Here is a 17680-nt window from a genome sequence, read left to right on the forward strand (position 1 = left end):
CCTCAACTTGCAATGTGATCACTGGTTGGGATTCCAATTGCATAGTTGATGCTAGTGCTGTTAGATTTACCATTTGATATTTCTCATTTTCTGCCATTTCCTGTCCCCACCCATCGTCTTCACTTGTACCTACTTCCCCATTCTCACTTTCTTCTTCTTCCTCATACCCTCCATCTACGTCTTTTTGACCATCATATAGTCATGCGGTACCACCGGAAGCAACCATCGGTTTCTCCGGTCCTCTGCAATCTCTGGCGAAATGTCCTTTCTTACCGCACTTAAAACACTCCCCCCTCTTTTGCCTACCCTCGAAATCCTCAGAATGACTTATGCCTCCCCGTCCTCGTCCTCTTCCCCTGCCACGCCCTCTTCCGTGGTTTGCGGAACCCTGAACTAACATTAAAGTTCCATCTTCACTAACTGTAAAAGTCTGGGCTTGTTTATCTTTCTTTTCCTTCAGATATTTCTCAGCATGTCTAGCATACTCCATAAGGGGCTGTAGACGAGCTGTCCTGTGTGTGATCATATGTTTTTGTATAAAGTTACCAATGGCTGTCTGGCAGCCCTTTAGGAGTGCATTTTTCAATTGCTGTTCATAGGGCAGTCATTTTCCTGATTTTCTACCTTAATCAACCCACTATGAGCATCAAAACATTGTGTGAGACGATGTAGATAATTGTCTACGGTTTCGTCATCTGATTGAACGCATTGATTAATGCAAGTCCAATCTGCCTTGGGCTTCCAATGTTCTTCGATTTTATCTAAGAGAGTCTTTATTCTAGTTCTGCACACTTGGAAGTTTTATTATCTTCCTTTTTAACAAAGTACACATCTCTTTCACTTGAATTACCACACCCTTTTTTCAAATTTTGTTCCCTATGTCTTTTATTTGCTTCCTCCAGCCATTTCTGTGCCTGGGGAACCCCACCTTCTTTTGATTCCTTGTCTTATTTCCTGCCTGTTTGCACAGTAATCTTACTAGATTTTGACATTCTGACTTATGTAAACATCCACTAAACCCATGATCTTTTTTTCCATTTATCTAAATATTTTACGTTCTTTGGGTGTAAATCAAACATAAACTTTTCATCTTCAGTTTGTCGTCACCTTTGACGCAACTGGTTCCTGTTCCCATTTCTCTTAAGAGAAACTATTCCTGTTCCTGAGATCTCTTGTATATGGAATTTATTCACATATACTCCTTATACTTTGAGAAAATTTAATTTCTCCCTTGACTAGTCCCTTAAAATTTAGACAAAAATTCCAATCAGAAACAACAAAAAAAATAGCTTTTCTTTTTGCTTACCTTTGTGATTCCTCCGCCCTGTTTCGCTGCCACCTCACGGATTGAATCTGGAAAGAGTGACTGGCCTCTAATTTCAACCTGTTTCAGTTGGAGGTCTTTCATTCGAGGAGAGCCTGATCTCTCTCCACCTGCGCAGGTTTTCAGCCTCTCTTTGTTCGATTCGCGCCGTGCAGGGGCCGCCCTAACGTTGGGCGCCAGTTATGTCGAAAGATTTTACTCTTCTAACATATTCTGGAAGAATCACACCAAGTTCTTGTAAGCAAGTAAAACAGCTTTATTTTACATGCATGGAGATCTGCTACATGATAGTAATATGCCAGCAGTCTGGTTACTTGTACTTTGAGTTCTCCTTATATAGACCCTCCTGCACGTACATACACGTAGCACACAGAACATTCATTAATATTGATAGTTTGATTACTTGTTTTTACCAGCCAGTACCACAGTTATTCTTGCACCATTAACTTCCTTATCAGTAGTTTAAGATTAACTCCTGCATTCCTCAGTGATCAACATTTTCCAGAACATTTCAGTTTGCACGCAGTGAACATTTTTCTGCTTAACCCTTTAAATACAGAATACAAAATATGTTGACTTCAGTATTTTTCCACAAATAGATAAAGGATCATTACTGAGTATATTCTGTAAAGACAGTGAAACAGAATATATACAACAGAATGGTGCCAATAATGCAGTTTTAAGTAAGGTGCAGGACAGTAACAAATTTTACTAACATGGATATTTCATTACAGATTTTTACAGAATGTCCACATTATTGCCTCATATCACTGGTCCGTTTTTTCATAAAATTTTGTTTTTCTGGCAAATTAGTGACAATTCATTAAAGACTGAAGTTAGAAAATAATGACAGGCATTTGAGTTTCAGACTTCATACCCTTCAGAAAATTCATGCTAAAGCAAAACCTGTTATTCTATCAGCTGTCTAAATTTGTAAGTGCAATATTAAAAAAAAATGTCCCTATCCCTTTGTCCCGCTTTTATTAATGGATTTGTTCAGATTTTTTGCTGTAAGAAGTTGAGAGGTATTGTAAGGAGGAGCATGATGTAGGGTTGAAAAGAATAGGATAAAGGGTTAAATGAGAAACTACTTTCTCAAAAAATGGTAGTAAATATATATAGTCAGCCATCCTGTTGGAATAATGATGGATTTTGAAAATGAACAGGATAAGATAAGAGCCGAAGGCAAAACTGCAGATAGAAATTTAGTGGCATGTCTGTTGTCCAACACATACAAACTGAGCAAGCTGAAGACTATGCCCTCCTTATCCAACACCACAGTGTCATAGTTTTCCTACAATTATGTGTTAGAAAGGAACAATTTATACAAAAAACTAACCTTCATTGGACAGTTTAGAACTGATATTCTATGCCTGTCACTATATTTTCAGTTCGCACAATAAAGGTGTAAATGAGTTAGGCACACAAATATTTTTATCACCTTCCTTTACCATTTGCATTCAAGTCACTGCAGTGGTGCTCTGATTTGTCTGTTTTGACCTTGGACATGCTGAAAAGGAGCTGTTTAAACATTTTAACTTACCTGTAGGGCAGATGACTAAAAAATAATTAATTAAAGATGGACTCAACGTTCGGTCTGGATCAGCCATGGTGATGCAGCGATTAATGCAAGGGTTACGGTACTGGACTGTGAAGCTTGAGACAAGTTTGAATTGCACCATTACCCATTTGTATGCCGTGTTGCCTGAGCAAATCATTTACCTTCTTTGTACCCCTGAGTCTCCCTGACAAAAAGGGATACTTCCTGGTAGCCTAGGACAATTTCCTTACCAAAAAATGATTATACAGACCAATATAATGATAAGACAGCACCTGTGCTTTGTCACTGGCTGGCATGTGTACCTTAAAAGATAAGAATTCAGTAGTTGTAGGTGTAAAATTTGCATTGCACATTCTTCCAGTAACATTTTAATAAAGTGCTTCTTTACAAAGAGGTTAATATACCTTTTATTGCTTAGTTGGAACTACATTGCATATAAATATATTCTGTTACACATCTTTCGTAAGTACAGATGTTGCAGAGTAACAACAACAGCGTACACCTTGCAAAATAAAGTCCATATCAGTACCACAAAGAGGCCTGTTTCAATGACCAGCCTCTCTAGTTTACAACATAAAGTGCTGTTGTACAATGCTATAGGAGGGAACACTTCAGGTGAAGGGCCTTATCTGTCACTTTCTTAACTTCACTTTCACCCAGAGAAGATTGGATCAGGTGTTACAGATGCATGGCCTTCTTTAACAGACATCTGGATGTCTGTCCAGAGTTCAGTAGGGCAGGAGAAGAAGTTACAGAAGGAGATCATTCAGAAGTTAGGTTTATTCTTTAAAGAGAGAATAAGACACTTCTGTCAGGAACATCATTTAAAGAGATGTAAGATGCTTTTGATTTTAATTGTGTATGTTGAATGGAAGATGACTTTTGGCAAGGAAAGTAAGTCGAACATGACATTATCTCCTTCTTTTACTGGTCATTCATTAGGGCTATGCCTTTTTGTGTCTTTATCCACAATGCCACATGCCAACCAAAGGCCACATGTCAATGGGCACATCTGTAGTACCATGCATTTTAAGATGGCAAAATGTTTTGTGCTCTATGCATGATGCTGTCAAATGAAGGGCCAGATTACTGTAAGATATTGCAGCGGACACAGGAAGGACAATATATCAGGGAGTTTCATTTGTCTGTCTCTTCTCATCATCTTAGAATGACAGACATAACAGTGACCTGTTACTAGCTACTGTTCAGAAATGAGTGCCTGGGCCAACATACCGTGTGCCACGGCCAACTTTTTTATCCCTGCCTGTTCAATCCCATCAGCTGTAAACATTGCTTGTGCCCCATCATTCTGAAGGGTTCCTTGGCTCTACTAAACTGCATCTCTCTCACTACATGGCAGAATTACACACAGCTATCCTGCTAATGAAGCTATTCTAAGTACCTTGCCTCCACAGTGGTTTACTTTGCTAAAGCTGAAAAGGAAGATGCAGATAGCAAAGACTGGAACTATCAAGTGCTGGGAAGGGAGATTCATTTCTGATTAAAAAGGTCAAATGTCGAAAACCTTGCTTGCCCTTTATATCATAAATAAGACTCCAGTAACCAACAAGAAACTAATGTTCTTCAGCTAGGAAATACCAGTAGCAAAATGCCACCACAAAATAAATAAAACATGCTGTGATGTTTACAGCAAATAAACTTCCATTTTTTTTCACATGTACGGTTTAACCGATTAAGGAACAACTGTCCATTTTCTTTTCTTTGGATGACTACTTTGCTCTAAATTAGCTTAAGATTATACTCATTTTGTCAGAATTAATTTTGAAAATTAAACTTCTGTGCATCAACACTAACAGCATCATTCTTTGAATGGTGTAGATGGAAGTTCAGGTTTAACCCCAGTAAAAATACAGGTCCTGACAGCAGCTAAGGACCGCTTGGAGTTATGCAGTCTATCAATTGCTACAAATCATGTAGTAAGCTGGTGTTATTGCATTTACTTTAAACTCCTTCATTGTGTATTGGAGCTCTGTTAAACTGTAACAAACATATATTAAATTTCCAGTACAGACTTATGTCTGTCCTTTGCCTTGTTAAATTCCTCCACTTTTAATGACTTTTTAATGAATATTGACTGATATTTTGGGGGGCAAACTGTGTCATACAAGTCGTGACCTACTCAACATTGCTCTTTCCTGCCCGCAGTTTATTCAAAATGAGCACTGCTGAGTTTTTAAATGATGAAATGGCTGTTGTAGTTTCTATTGCTTTTTTTCAAATCTCAGTAAAAGTAGTCTTCTACCTGATAAAATACATGAGAATGTGATTGTTTAACTGAAATGTGTCCTTCCTGGTCTGCACAGAAATGGTATGACCTGATCATGTACAGACTAGAAATGCCATTTTTAATTTAACATTAAATATGTTTCTTTTCCCCTTTCTATGGCCTTTGTGAAGTACATATTACTTATTCTAGCCTTGAAAACAGTTTGTGTCATTCCAAGTTAACAAGCTTTGGAACAGTAGTCAGGAGATGAAAAGTCTTACTAAAATAATCTCCAGTTTAAGCTGTACTGAATCAGAAAATTACAGTCTTTTTGCACACATATGAATGTTTTCCTTTTTCATTTGTAAAAAGATCACACCTAATTTTGATAAAATTAATAAACATTTACAGCAACTGGGAGAAGAAGCTGAACAAAGTGAGTCATGACAAATATTAATATCTTCAAATGTTGGGCCTTAAAGTTGTCTGAAGAGTACCCAGCCACAGGCTTAATGTTGTGCAAAACATAACTTTTTACCATGAGCAACAGATGAAAATGTATTTCATTTGCTGACACTGGAAACCTTATTCATTTCCTTTTCAGAGGTGTGTGTCCATAATAACCCTTCTTATGGTATCTGATATCAGCTGAAGAAATTCACAAGGGCATAATGCAGATGGGTCAGCAAGAAGGCGGTTTAAGCACTGTAGTGCTCCAGATTTGATAAATGAAGACACGTACTAAAATAATAAAGGATGTTTTTTCTAGTTAGTGCAGCCTTAATTTATTACATTCAGTACACACAACACTAATAAGTAATTTAAAAGTCTTCCCACTCATCTTAACAAAGAATTTTACCAAGTTATCCCTAAGCTGTTATTAAAAGCTATGCTAATATGACAGCATATCGAAGCTTGAAGGAGGCAGAGAACCAACTCTCGGCAGCACGTAGTCAGATACACTCCTCCTTGCATAATGATCAAGAGTGATAAAGTTAGTTTATGCTGTACTGCACTTTCATATGCGCAAGCTTGACACTTTCTTTTTTAAAGATTACTGCAAGGTCTACATACCCGTGGTGCTATCATACCAGTTTTTGAGGCCTCCTTATCCATCCTATATGCTTTTTGAGTGTCCCTCTTTCTCCTAGACCTAATTTCCACAGGCATAACTCTTCCTGTGGTGAGGTCTTCATGGCAACATTTCTCCACTGAGAAGGATCTTTTCTGTTGCTGTCTATGCAACAGTGCCATACAGAATGAGCACTCAGTACATACAGTCCACTTCTAATACACCTGCACAAACAGTGAGCTTGCATTTCTGGGGTCCTACATTACAAACCAAAGAAAGGAAGGAGAAACTTGCCATGGTGCAGTGTGTTCCTCTTGCTGAACTGGTACAACTGGCCACATTTAGCTGCAGCCTCTGAAAGCAACATTACATGGTAGAAGGTCAACATTAATAGTACAAAAGAGGCATAGAAGAGTTGCTCTGAATTCTGGCCTTGTAACAGAGACTATTTGTATGCTGTGTTCTTCTTTGCTAAATTTCTATACCTTAGTGGCTAGTAATAGTTCAGAAACCTTGCCAAAATGTGCCTCTAGGGGGCCTAAGCATTGTATACTTTACAAATAAGTGTCTCACATAATTGAGAAATGAGCTTGGTGCTTGCTTGGCAGCAGTTGCACACTCTATAATGAAACAAAACATTATAGCATTTGACCTGAAAAATAAATACTTATAAACTAAAAATGTCACACACAGCTGCTGCTTAACAGTTGCCTCAGTGGGTCTGTGGCTGTAGTTAGAACTATTGGAGAACCTTCTCCTGTTCCTATGTTCAATTAGCTTGTGCAGAATTTGATATGTAGCATGACCTAGTTAGGCACAGAAGAACACACTCCATGCACACATGCACATAGCTGGAATTATAACCACACTTCTGGGGCTACTTCCCTATACACAGGACTCTCTTCATACCCCTTTGAGAGAAGATTTTTTTTTCAGTTTCATTGAAAGAATTACTTTCTCATGGCATCCAGACCACTATGGTAGTGCTTCATGCCCCTGTTTTGTCGTAACATGCACAGCTACCACAGCTTCCACCAAAGGGACCCTTCTGCAGTCCTTTGCTTCATGCACCTAGCAAGTCCTCTACTGTCTGCACTATACTATGCACTTGCATCTGTTAAAAATACACTTTCTGAATCATCAAGGAGCATGACCAGTGCAAAATGTTCAGTTATTTGTTCCTCTTTACAACAGAACAAGAGTGCATTATTGACCTGGCACATGTGTGCAAGACTAAAGGTAGAAACATTTCCACATGAGCTACCAACAGCAATCAGATGACAAATTTTGAACCTCTGACATAACCAGATTTGAACCAGTAAGCTGAAGGTAACAAACTTTGTAACCCACTTTCCACAGAATATTAAACAAAAGCAGGTATAAAATACAAAAACATTGGATTTTTTTTTCCAGTAGTGTGCATTCATAGGAATTCCCTGTCCATACAGGCTATGAGACCGGCATTGGAAGAAAGTGTGCTGAAAGATGTCTTCTGCGTGTTTTGTGGCCCCAGCGAGGAGTTCCATTACGGTCCAGTGACACAAACATCCGCCGTCCTTTGTGCTTCCACTTAAGAGATGCATAGGTATTATATCTGTTCTCTTCTATTTTCTCTTTGAACTTGCAGTTCTGATTGTACTCCTTCTGCAAAACACAGAGTGAAACCATAACATCAATGGGCTTGTTACACTGACGGGTACTGAAAATCTTTCTCAGATTATTAGGTGCGCTTGTATAGGTTTACACATTCAAATGACATCATCTGCTGTTGCAGAAACATAAGAAAATATGCATACAGTTTCATTTTCACACACAGGTTCATACCTCTCAACTGTACAGATTTTTGCAGAATGTCCAGATTTTTGCCTCATATTGTTAGTCCGTTCATCATAAAAATTGTGTTTTTTTGACAAATCACTGTGATGATCTAAGGATTAAAGTCACTAAATAGTACCATGCATTTAAGTTTCAGATGTTTCAGACTTAATATTCTTCAGAAAATGCATACGGACAAAAATCCTGTTATTCTAGTAGCTTTCTATGTTTATAACCACGATATTTACAATGTGTTCCTATTTTTGGGCCTTTGTCTCCCCATTATGTCAGTCTTTGTCCAGATTTCTTGCTCTAAGAGGTTGAGAGGTATGCAGGTAATCAAAAAAACTCACAAACCATTACACAAATTATTTAGTGTTACATTAAACATTTGTATTCACTAAGTTTTTCTTTACCTTGTCTGTAGCATTACTACTGAAATATTATTTTGTGCTTCTTTTATACCACTCCTGTTTCATGTCAGTTACCTAATCTGTTCTTTCTCTTCTTATGCTGCTGCTAATAGTTATGCAAAGAGCAGCCTTCAAACATCCTACACAAGTCTTCAGCTCTCTTCCCCTTGCCATGGAAGGAGTTGATTTTGTGTTTATTAAAAATTAGTTTTATATCTGGTATTAAGCTATGTTTAGTAGTAGCATCTTCACTTTATGTTCATTGCCACTGCATGTAAGGTAAATCTTTGCTTTTATGTTCTGGAGCTGTACTTTCCAGGACTCTGATGAAAAAGGACTATTTGTCATGTGAAATTCAAAGTACATGTGTTTGTTTGATAACTGGATAGGCAAGTAAATACAAAAAGAATGTTTTCAGCCTCATCTCAAATATCCACAGCTATAACTGTAGTATGAGTACACAAAAAACAATTGCAGTTAACTTTTAAAAAATGCCAAAGCCACCAATCCCAGGGACAAAAATACTTAACAGATTGAAAGTTGCAGGAGTAGAAATCAGTACAAGTTGGACACACAGTTTGAAGACATTCACAGTTTAGGCACATGCGATGATGAATCTTATTTAGATGGTACAAGGCTTAGGAGCCAAGGTTAAGGAGGCGTGTAAAACAAACAAAATGTATATAGTTCTGTTGTTAAGACATATTTTCAGGACAGAAGTCAGTTACAGAAGTTTGCATATTCAGTTTGCAGTCTTCAGAGTTATACATAAGTTTCAGTTTGATTAATTTCATCAGCGCTGTCATTTGTGACAGTGTCAGTAATATGTGATTTTATCAGTGCTGTTACAGCCACTGTATTTTGCTGCTGACTGCATGCAGCTTATTTACTGCATAATAAATACAAATATTCAAACTGAGAAAGTTATTGTGACTTATTTTGGAAATGCGCAGATAAGAGAAACTGAGATATTTGACACTCTTCACTACAGATCTGGACATTCATTTGGTTTATAGGTTCATAGGTTCATAGGTTCATACTAGGCTATCTGCCGAGGGCATTTACAAGCCTAGCCCATAGTTTTGTGGCTTACGCCACCCCTTTAGTATGGGGAACTATACCCATTATTTTGCTGTGCCTCTGTTGAGCAGTGACACTGAGGTAATCCCTGGGGTATATCTGCGATCTCCCATCCATTGGTCAAGATTTCTCTTGAACAAGGCCAGCGAGGTGCTCTGCCTCACATATACCGGGATTTTATTCCACAGCATAGGGAGTCTTTGGGTGATGAATCTATCCCTCCAGCACATCCTATTAATAGCCGTGTCGAGGTTTAAGTCTCCCGCCCTTGTGGCTCTGACGGATCTAGATTTTTTGAGGTGAAGCATATTCATCAAATCTGGGTTTGACATGGCCTTGTGTGTTAGGCAAAGGTCACCTCTGAGCAAGCGGTAAGCGACTGAATAGAGCTGGAGTTCTTTCAGTCGGGCAGCATAGGACAGATGTTTGAGACCCTTTATCCTTTTGGTGAGGAACTTTTGTGGCCTCTCCAGCTGCTGCAAGTGTCGGGTCAGATAACGATATCATTGCTTTGTCTGCAGCTTGTATGTCTTACAGCCTTTTTCACTTTCTGTCATAGTAGTATTTCTGCCTCTGTTGATGTTTTTTAGTGTGTTCTTTACTTTATATTGATTTCCATGCATCTGCTTTTTAACCTTCTGCCCACTAATGTTTGAGATGGTAAGAACCTGACTCCTGACAACAAAATATTCTTTCCAAAATTGCAAGATGACAATCCACATAGCATCTGGTACAGCTCTTTCTTATGGCAGTCTACATCGTGTGCATAGTTTTCTTCACTTGCCTTTGCTCACAGTTCATAGATGTTTTTATTGGTTCATAGATTAGTACTAGGCTAACTGCCCTTGTGAGCCATTTTAAACCTAGCCAATTGTCTCATATGAAAATTAAGCCCTATACTGCGGTAGCGTTGTCGCCTCATAGTAAGATGTCCTGTTCGATTCTCAACTAGAGCGTCTTCTGTGTGGAGACATGCGTGAATGGGCGTACCTTCGTTGAAGGTTGTGCGTCAGAGCTGGCAACTTGGCGTGTAAAAATCTACTGCCAATTATTAGCGGACCGGAGTTCCGCTGTGGCGACCCCTAACCGGGAAAAGCCGAAAGACACAACAACAACAACAGTAAGAACTATATAGAATTTTTTTTAGTTGTATTAATGTATATCTGAGTGTTTGCCTGTAATCGTGAATACCTGAAGTAATTTTATTAAAGTAATAACAGCTGGTTATTAAACTTTACAGGAAAGGAATCAGGGGACCCTTAGTAGAATCATTAAACAAGGTAATGGTAAGAATTAACCTGGGGAGTAGCATGAGCAAAGCCAATTGTTTGAAAAGTGGGTTATCAGAAGTTTTTTAAATTGAATAGTGGAGGTAGTATCTTTGCAAGCATTTTTTCTCTCAGTTGATTGTAATATATTATTTTGTCAGCGTTCAACATTAAGACCTAGATGCAACTTAATTCTTCCTTGAATGAAAAGTAAGATGGAATTTCATCTCTTACTGATGATTTTTTGCTCAGGCCAGCCATTCATGTAACATCTTTCACTATCTGTACTACTAAATCAGTGCCAGTACATCTTTGAAATTCATTTACTTTTTGTTCCGTCTTTGTAACTACTGTGTTATCCAAGATGTGCAGTTCTTTTTCTTCAAACAGTTCATGCTTCTCTGAAAAATACATTTTACTCAACATACCTGATTCCTGTAGTTTCTTGCTTGCTCTGTACTTCACTTTCATATAACACTTTTGTTGACTGGTAATATCGTCTTGCATTCTCAGTGGTGCCTTACAATAAAAAACTTCTGAATATGCTTTGCATGGATTTGTGGTCTATTTCCACCCGAACTTCTTTACATGCAAATATTTGAAGAATTTCTTCTCCTCCATGTACTGTTAGTAGTCCCTTTTCTATTTGAGCAATATCTTTTTGTGCATCTTGAAATACTGGTAACCCAAAGGCAGCTGGTCTTTTCTCTTGTAGGATGACAGCTTCTATACTGTTCTGACCAGCATCTCCTTGAAACACAGCTGGTTTACTCGCATCATAATATTTTAAACCTGGAGCATCAATAACTAGTGTCTTAACCATTTCCCATTACTTCTCATGTCCATTCCCAGCTCCAGCTTAGTCTATTAGTTTTCTTAGAGGGATAACTGTATGAGACATGTCAGACACAAACTTTGCAAGATACTGTATGATTCCTAGAAAGTACTGTAATGATTTTCCGGCCCTGTTACTTGAACTCTGTCTTACTTTTTCCTGGATTAGGATTCAGACCCCATAACATTACAATATGACCTATGTATTTCAGACTTGTCATTATAACTTTACATTTGCTCCAATTTAATTTGAAATTGTGCTATTTTAATGCATCCGGCATGTTATACTACTCACTTGTAATGTTATTGCTGTGTCTGACCCAACACTGATACAACATCATGTATGTTCACACTTTCCAAACCTTCAGTTGCTCGTACAGCAGCTCTTTGGAATATGCTTAGTGCTGATACCAGATGGAGTCTAAGGAATGTCTCCCTTCCCAATGACATATTAAATGTATGTAATTTATAGCTTTTCATATTTAGTTTTATCTACCAAAAACCCTGATTTGTATCTAAAACTGAAAGAAAAAAGTTTTTCTTATGTCCATTACTGCTTCAGTAAATCTTGACTTTATTTCTCATGTCTGTCATGTTATTTGGCACCCGTTGTATTTTGTATACATCCCTTTTCTGTGTTAATTATTTTAACTGTGTATTGGTAATTTCTATTTTCATTCACACATCCACTACTTTTGAGAAGGTTGTTCTGTTTTTATTAACAGTCTGCCCCTTCTTTTATCCTTTCACATACCACAAATACTTTTCTCTGTTATTAATGAGTAATGCAGCTCACCAATTTCACAGTTTGGCTCTGTTATTCAGCTGTTTAAACATAAGCATCTATAATACATGTAGGACCTTTTACACTTGAAAAGCACAGATACCTTAGAAATTATTTCTAGGGTCACAATAATTTCTGAACTTTCCTCTAAGTGCTTTAGTTTTTTCTTTGTCTACTTCTTCTTCAAGAAAGTAAAAGGCTGCAAAATCCATGGCCACTGGATACAGGCAAAAGTTGAAGCCATGACTCCAAATGTCCAGCAGCTGAGTGGATGAACAACCAAATGGGGTAAACATGAGGAAAAATGTTCTAGGAAATGGATCCAAAAATGACAGACACAGTTTAGCACATAATCCAGAGAAAGTAACAGAACAAAATGTATCACAACCCATGAACAATGCATTCATTGTAACAGTAGTTGACTGAATAGTAAGGTCACTACTAAATAACTGTATTGTTCATTTTTATTTTTTAAAGCACATTTATTATACTGTTGTAGGAATTAAAACTTTTACCAACATGGACTTTATCAAAAATTTATTTCATCTTTATTTGAAAAGTACGTCCTTATTAAGTGTTGCAATCCCACCTCATCAAATGTTAACATCAAACATATTTTATAATATATAAAGGACTAAGTCATATTTTATGAACTTTATATTAGAATCAGAAAGGGCGGCCACGGTGGTACAGTGGTTAGCATTGTTGCCGCACAGCAACAGGTTCTCTGGTTCGATCCTCGGCTGGGGTTCCTTCTGTGCGGAGTCTGCATGTCCTCCCTGTGATCGCTTGGGTTTCCTCCGAGTGCTCCGGTTTCCTCCCACATCCGAAAGAGATGCTGTAGGTGGATTGGACACTCTAAATTGGCTTTAGGTGTGAGTGTGTGCACGTGTATGCCTTCCATGGAAGATTGGGCACCGGGCTGGCAACTTGACACCGTAAAACTCTACTGCCAATCATGAACGGACAGGTGATCCGCTGTGGTGACCCCTAACCGGGAAAAGCCAAAAGAAGAAGAAGATATTAGAATCAGAAAATTAAAAAACAAACCTCATAGATTCTTTATATACATTTTTTCTTTTAAATTACCATATCTGGCATTTGTAAGTTGCAACTTAGTTTACTTGCAGATGCATTAAAGTTGAAAAGTGTTATTTTTCTTTTTAATTTCTGTTTTATTATTATATTACCACATTCCCCTATCTCTGCTCCTTATTATGAACTCCATTTACGTATTGTAGTACAGAGATTTTCATATTTAAAGAGTATTAATTTAAAAGACACACAGGTTTTAAGTTCCAAATCCTGGATCGCATAGACATGGGTGATCTTGAAGGAGACATCCCGAATATTCTGGAGAAACATGAACTCATGTGGCAATTAAAGCTGAACTCTTTTAGAAAGCCTGGACTAAACTACTACTGTTCAATTAAAAGTGCACTGGAACTTAAAAAATTGCCACATTGTTTACATGACTAATTGTATTTTATTTTATTTTTTCTACAAATTGATTTTAAATACCATTTTAAATCATTTGAAATTTAAGTGTATATTTTGTTTCCATCATCATACATATATATTTTTTTTATTTTTAGTTTTTTCTGGTTCTCTTTTTTTTCCCACTTTATTCAAAATGATGGTAATAACAATACTAACTAATTATACAATTATATAGGTTTTTAGGGTTCTTGTATACAGACCTGAAGAAGACTAGAAGGACGAAAGCGATCTTTGTTAACAATAGGTTATGAAAATAGAAACTGATTTTTACATGCAAAATGTATATGTATATATTTATATATAAGTTTTGATTGCAAAATGAACTAAGATTGATATATTTCCAGCCATGTAGTATATTGCCTTGTATAAAATCACAGACTTAATAATCTACTTAATAATTTGGTTAAATAAGATGTACCATTGAAGTACATTAGGGCTATATATTATTATGACAGCTACTAGGTAGGGCAGGACCAGCTCGAATGTCACACTGATGGGGGAAGGGATGTGAATTTAACATGTGTACCAATAACACTTTGTTTTACAGCACAATATACCACTCCCATGCCTGATAAAAAGTATATATATATTTAGAAAGCTTGTGAGGAAATTATTACTCAATTTTTGTTTTACTTGGATCGCTTGTCTATGTACTTAATAAAGGATTTTCGACTGGAAACAGACTGCCTGCCTTGCTTGGATTACTTTCGAATACTTAGTAATGCTGTAGAATTATATATTTTCTATTATTACTTTTTGACTTGACGAGTTTATGTTCGCTACTTCTACTACTATTGACTGATCTGATTAATATACAGTGATTAACTAGAAATATATGGACTGAAACTCTTCCACACAGAGAAGTTTCTTACACTGTTTCATATTTAAAGAATCCAGACAACTCGTTTTCCATCTTATTTCTATTAATACTCTTTTATATTATTCCAGTCCTTAACTATTAAGGCAACTCATCCTGAAAAATTGTCTGCAAACAACTTCATTAATTTCAACCAGACATGAGAATAATTCCATATAATTTACCAATATAAAATCCAAACAACATGCATACCATAAGGTAGAGGAAGCAGAACAAAGATGGATTTTACTACTTCAGGCAGATAGGTCTCCTGGATTGAACAATGCTGTTTCCTTGAAACCTTTTTTAAAATCCAGACCACTAAAACATTAAGTAATATGGATTATTACATAAAATGTGTCTGTTATATGTATATTTTATTTCATCTTATGCAGAATATAAGGCAAATTAATGTACTGATGTATGCAATTTTAATTAGTCTATGTCATAGTTCTGTATGTGTTTTCATTGGTTGAACCATATTTTAAATACCAATGTTTTAACTGTTTTTATGAGTCTGAAGAAGCGATCAGCTGACTTAGATTGCGAAAGCGCTTACTCTTGTTTAATAAAGTGGTGTGAAACTGCAAGTGAACCATCCCTACCTTGACTACTGCATCTCAGTTACAACTTTTGGTTTTATAAAGGACACTACTGTGAAGCTGCAAGTGATTTATTTCCTGACATGGATTATTCCATTTTTATCTTCAGCTGTGGTCTAACCATTGGTCTTTTCATTTTTTTTTTTAACATGCATACCATACCACATCTCAGATACTTTACTCCTATTAAAAACATGACTTGCACTCTCTTTCATACACCATCCAAATACCTGATATACAGACATAAGTATGCCTGTACTGTTACTTTCTGATACAAAGACGACAAGCAATACATTAGTTCCCTACAGCTGTTAATCCCCCTTCGCCCTTAATATCATTTTACTGGCTGGTCTAGAATAGATAAGTATTTATAGATGCAGCAAAGCCTAAAAATGACCTCACTGTCAGTTCCTACTAAATATACAAGCAAAGTAAACTTAATTCCATAACAATAGCATAATGGCATAATTACGTAATAGCACAGAATATAAAAGTAACATAGTAATGTCCCATGTCACCTTTGTATCCTGACTCTTGTTAAGCATTCTAAAATGTATTACTTGTTATCAAGAGCACCCTCATAACAGCAAGAGGAAACCCTGTACATCTAAACTGGTTAACCGTGCCACCAAACTGCCCATGTGTGTTTCTCTGCACATGGAAGCTCCTTACCTCCTGTAACAATGCAATAAACCTATGGTCTCAAGTGACCATTTGACACTGCCTTACAATTATGAAACTGCCTCGGTTCCTACATGTTAAATTCTACTCTTACAATATTGTCGTTTGGGTACTACACACATTAGCATATATTGTAGGGTACTACACACATTAGCATACATTGTGGAGAGCCATCAGATATGTTTCCTCATATCCGTCTCCAGAAGTACTTCCACAAACATGGCCTTCCAAGTTTAAATTCACAATCTCAAGCAATTCCATTAGAAACTCTACCCTAAACTGTAAATCCACATCAGTAATCTAGCTACCTTTGCTTCCCTTGTATTTTCTCTTCTCCCATCACACACCAACAGAGATTAAATAAACAAACAAAAATACATGAATGAAAATGACATTTCTTTGCAATGGAAAGATAAAGCAGTTTCATTATATATTATATATACATCATTCAGCATGTGACAATGTGAGGTATTGCCAGCTATGCCAGGAGAAGCAGGGCAGTGGATGTGTAACATATTCTAGCACAGCTAGCTGGAATTTTGTAAAGAATTATATGTCATTCATATATCAAACTGATTTGTACAGATGCTTATGTTGAAAAATGTATTTGTAAAGCTGCTTGTATTAAAAATGTACCAGCAGTGTGCCCTGCTAGGACAGAAAAAGAAATGTGCATGCATTATTGTAACTGTTTAAATGTATATGTTTTAACAGAAGATACTGGAAGAGAAGAAGTTAATCTCAAACTTTAAAAAATAGTAAGAAATTAAATTACTGGGCCTAGGCCATAAAAATGTTATCTCACAGTTTTGAATGAAGTCAGAGATGCAATGTCTGTAAGAAGTATGGTTTATTAGCTCCTGTCGGAAGAGCAGAAGTGTTTTATGGTTTAATGACTTCCAGGAGCTGCAGCAGATCTTTGCAAGGCTCTCTCTCTGTGTATTATTGACACACAGGTGCTAAATCCTGGCAGTTTCTAGCAACGAGAGGTTGCATGAGAACCAGAAGTCAGATGTTCAGATGCATGTGATGTCATTCTGTCATCCATCACTAAAAATAATGTTTAATACTAGTTGAGACTGAAGTTTCATGGCAGTCTGCTTTTGGGACCCAACATCAAAGGATCACTCACCTACTTCATTTTGCCTTGCTATAGTAAGTGACCAGGGAAAAGTAACTTTTGAGATCAGTCAGGAAAATATAGTGAGATTTGTTAAGTATTGTTTTTCTGTAGCTGTGTGAACCTGTCCACCTGTGTTATTTTTAATATTTCCTGTGATTGAAATTGTTATTTATTGTAAATAGATATTAGTATTTTCATGTTCTCATTGTGGCAGGCCCTTTAGAGAATCGTTTTACCTCTGAGAGTACTCGTATCTGTGTGGTGACTCTGTGGCCTCTCTTGAAAGCCTTACTGCATTGGTCAAACTACTATTCATATTAATATTAATATTAATATTAATTTCACTCACTATAACTGGGTACTATTTTAAGAGCCATAGAGTAGCTGGCTTGGGAGTGTGTAGTGGCAGTAACTACTTTATAGTCTGGGCAGAAGGGGGCATAACTAGTAAACCTGTGCTGGCCTTTCCCAGGTGTGTGTATGTGTGTGTGTGTGTGTGTGTGTGTGTGTGTGTGTAAATCAAATCTAAAAGAATGTGTG

At 37.0% G+C, this 17680-nt stretch overlaps 1 protein-coding gene across 1 annotated transcript in view; it reads right to left on the bottom strand.

Moving 5' to 3' along the window:
* Positions 1 to 3279: 3279 nt before the first annotated feature.
* FGF22 (fibroblast growth factor 22) overlaps positions 3280 to 17680 on the bottom strand; it is a 449639-nt gene continuing 435238 nt past the window's right edge. Inside the window, exon 3 of the mRNA XM_044053891.1 lies at positions 3280 to 7828. Within this exon, the coding sequence (XP_043909826.1) occupies positions 7634 to 7828 (195 nt within the window). The 3' untranslated portion in view covers positions 3280 to 7633. The remainder of the gene's footprint in view (positions 7829 to 17680) is intronic.

Source organism: Protopterus annectens, chromosome 13.part0 (assembly GCF_019279795.1).
Source record: "Protopterus annectens isolate FY-2018-M chromosome 13.part0, PAN1.0, whole genome shotgun sequence".
NCBI classification, from domain to species: domain Eukaryota; kingdom Metazoa; phylum Chordata; order Ceratodontiformes; family Protopteridae; genus Protopterus; species Protopterus annectens.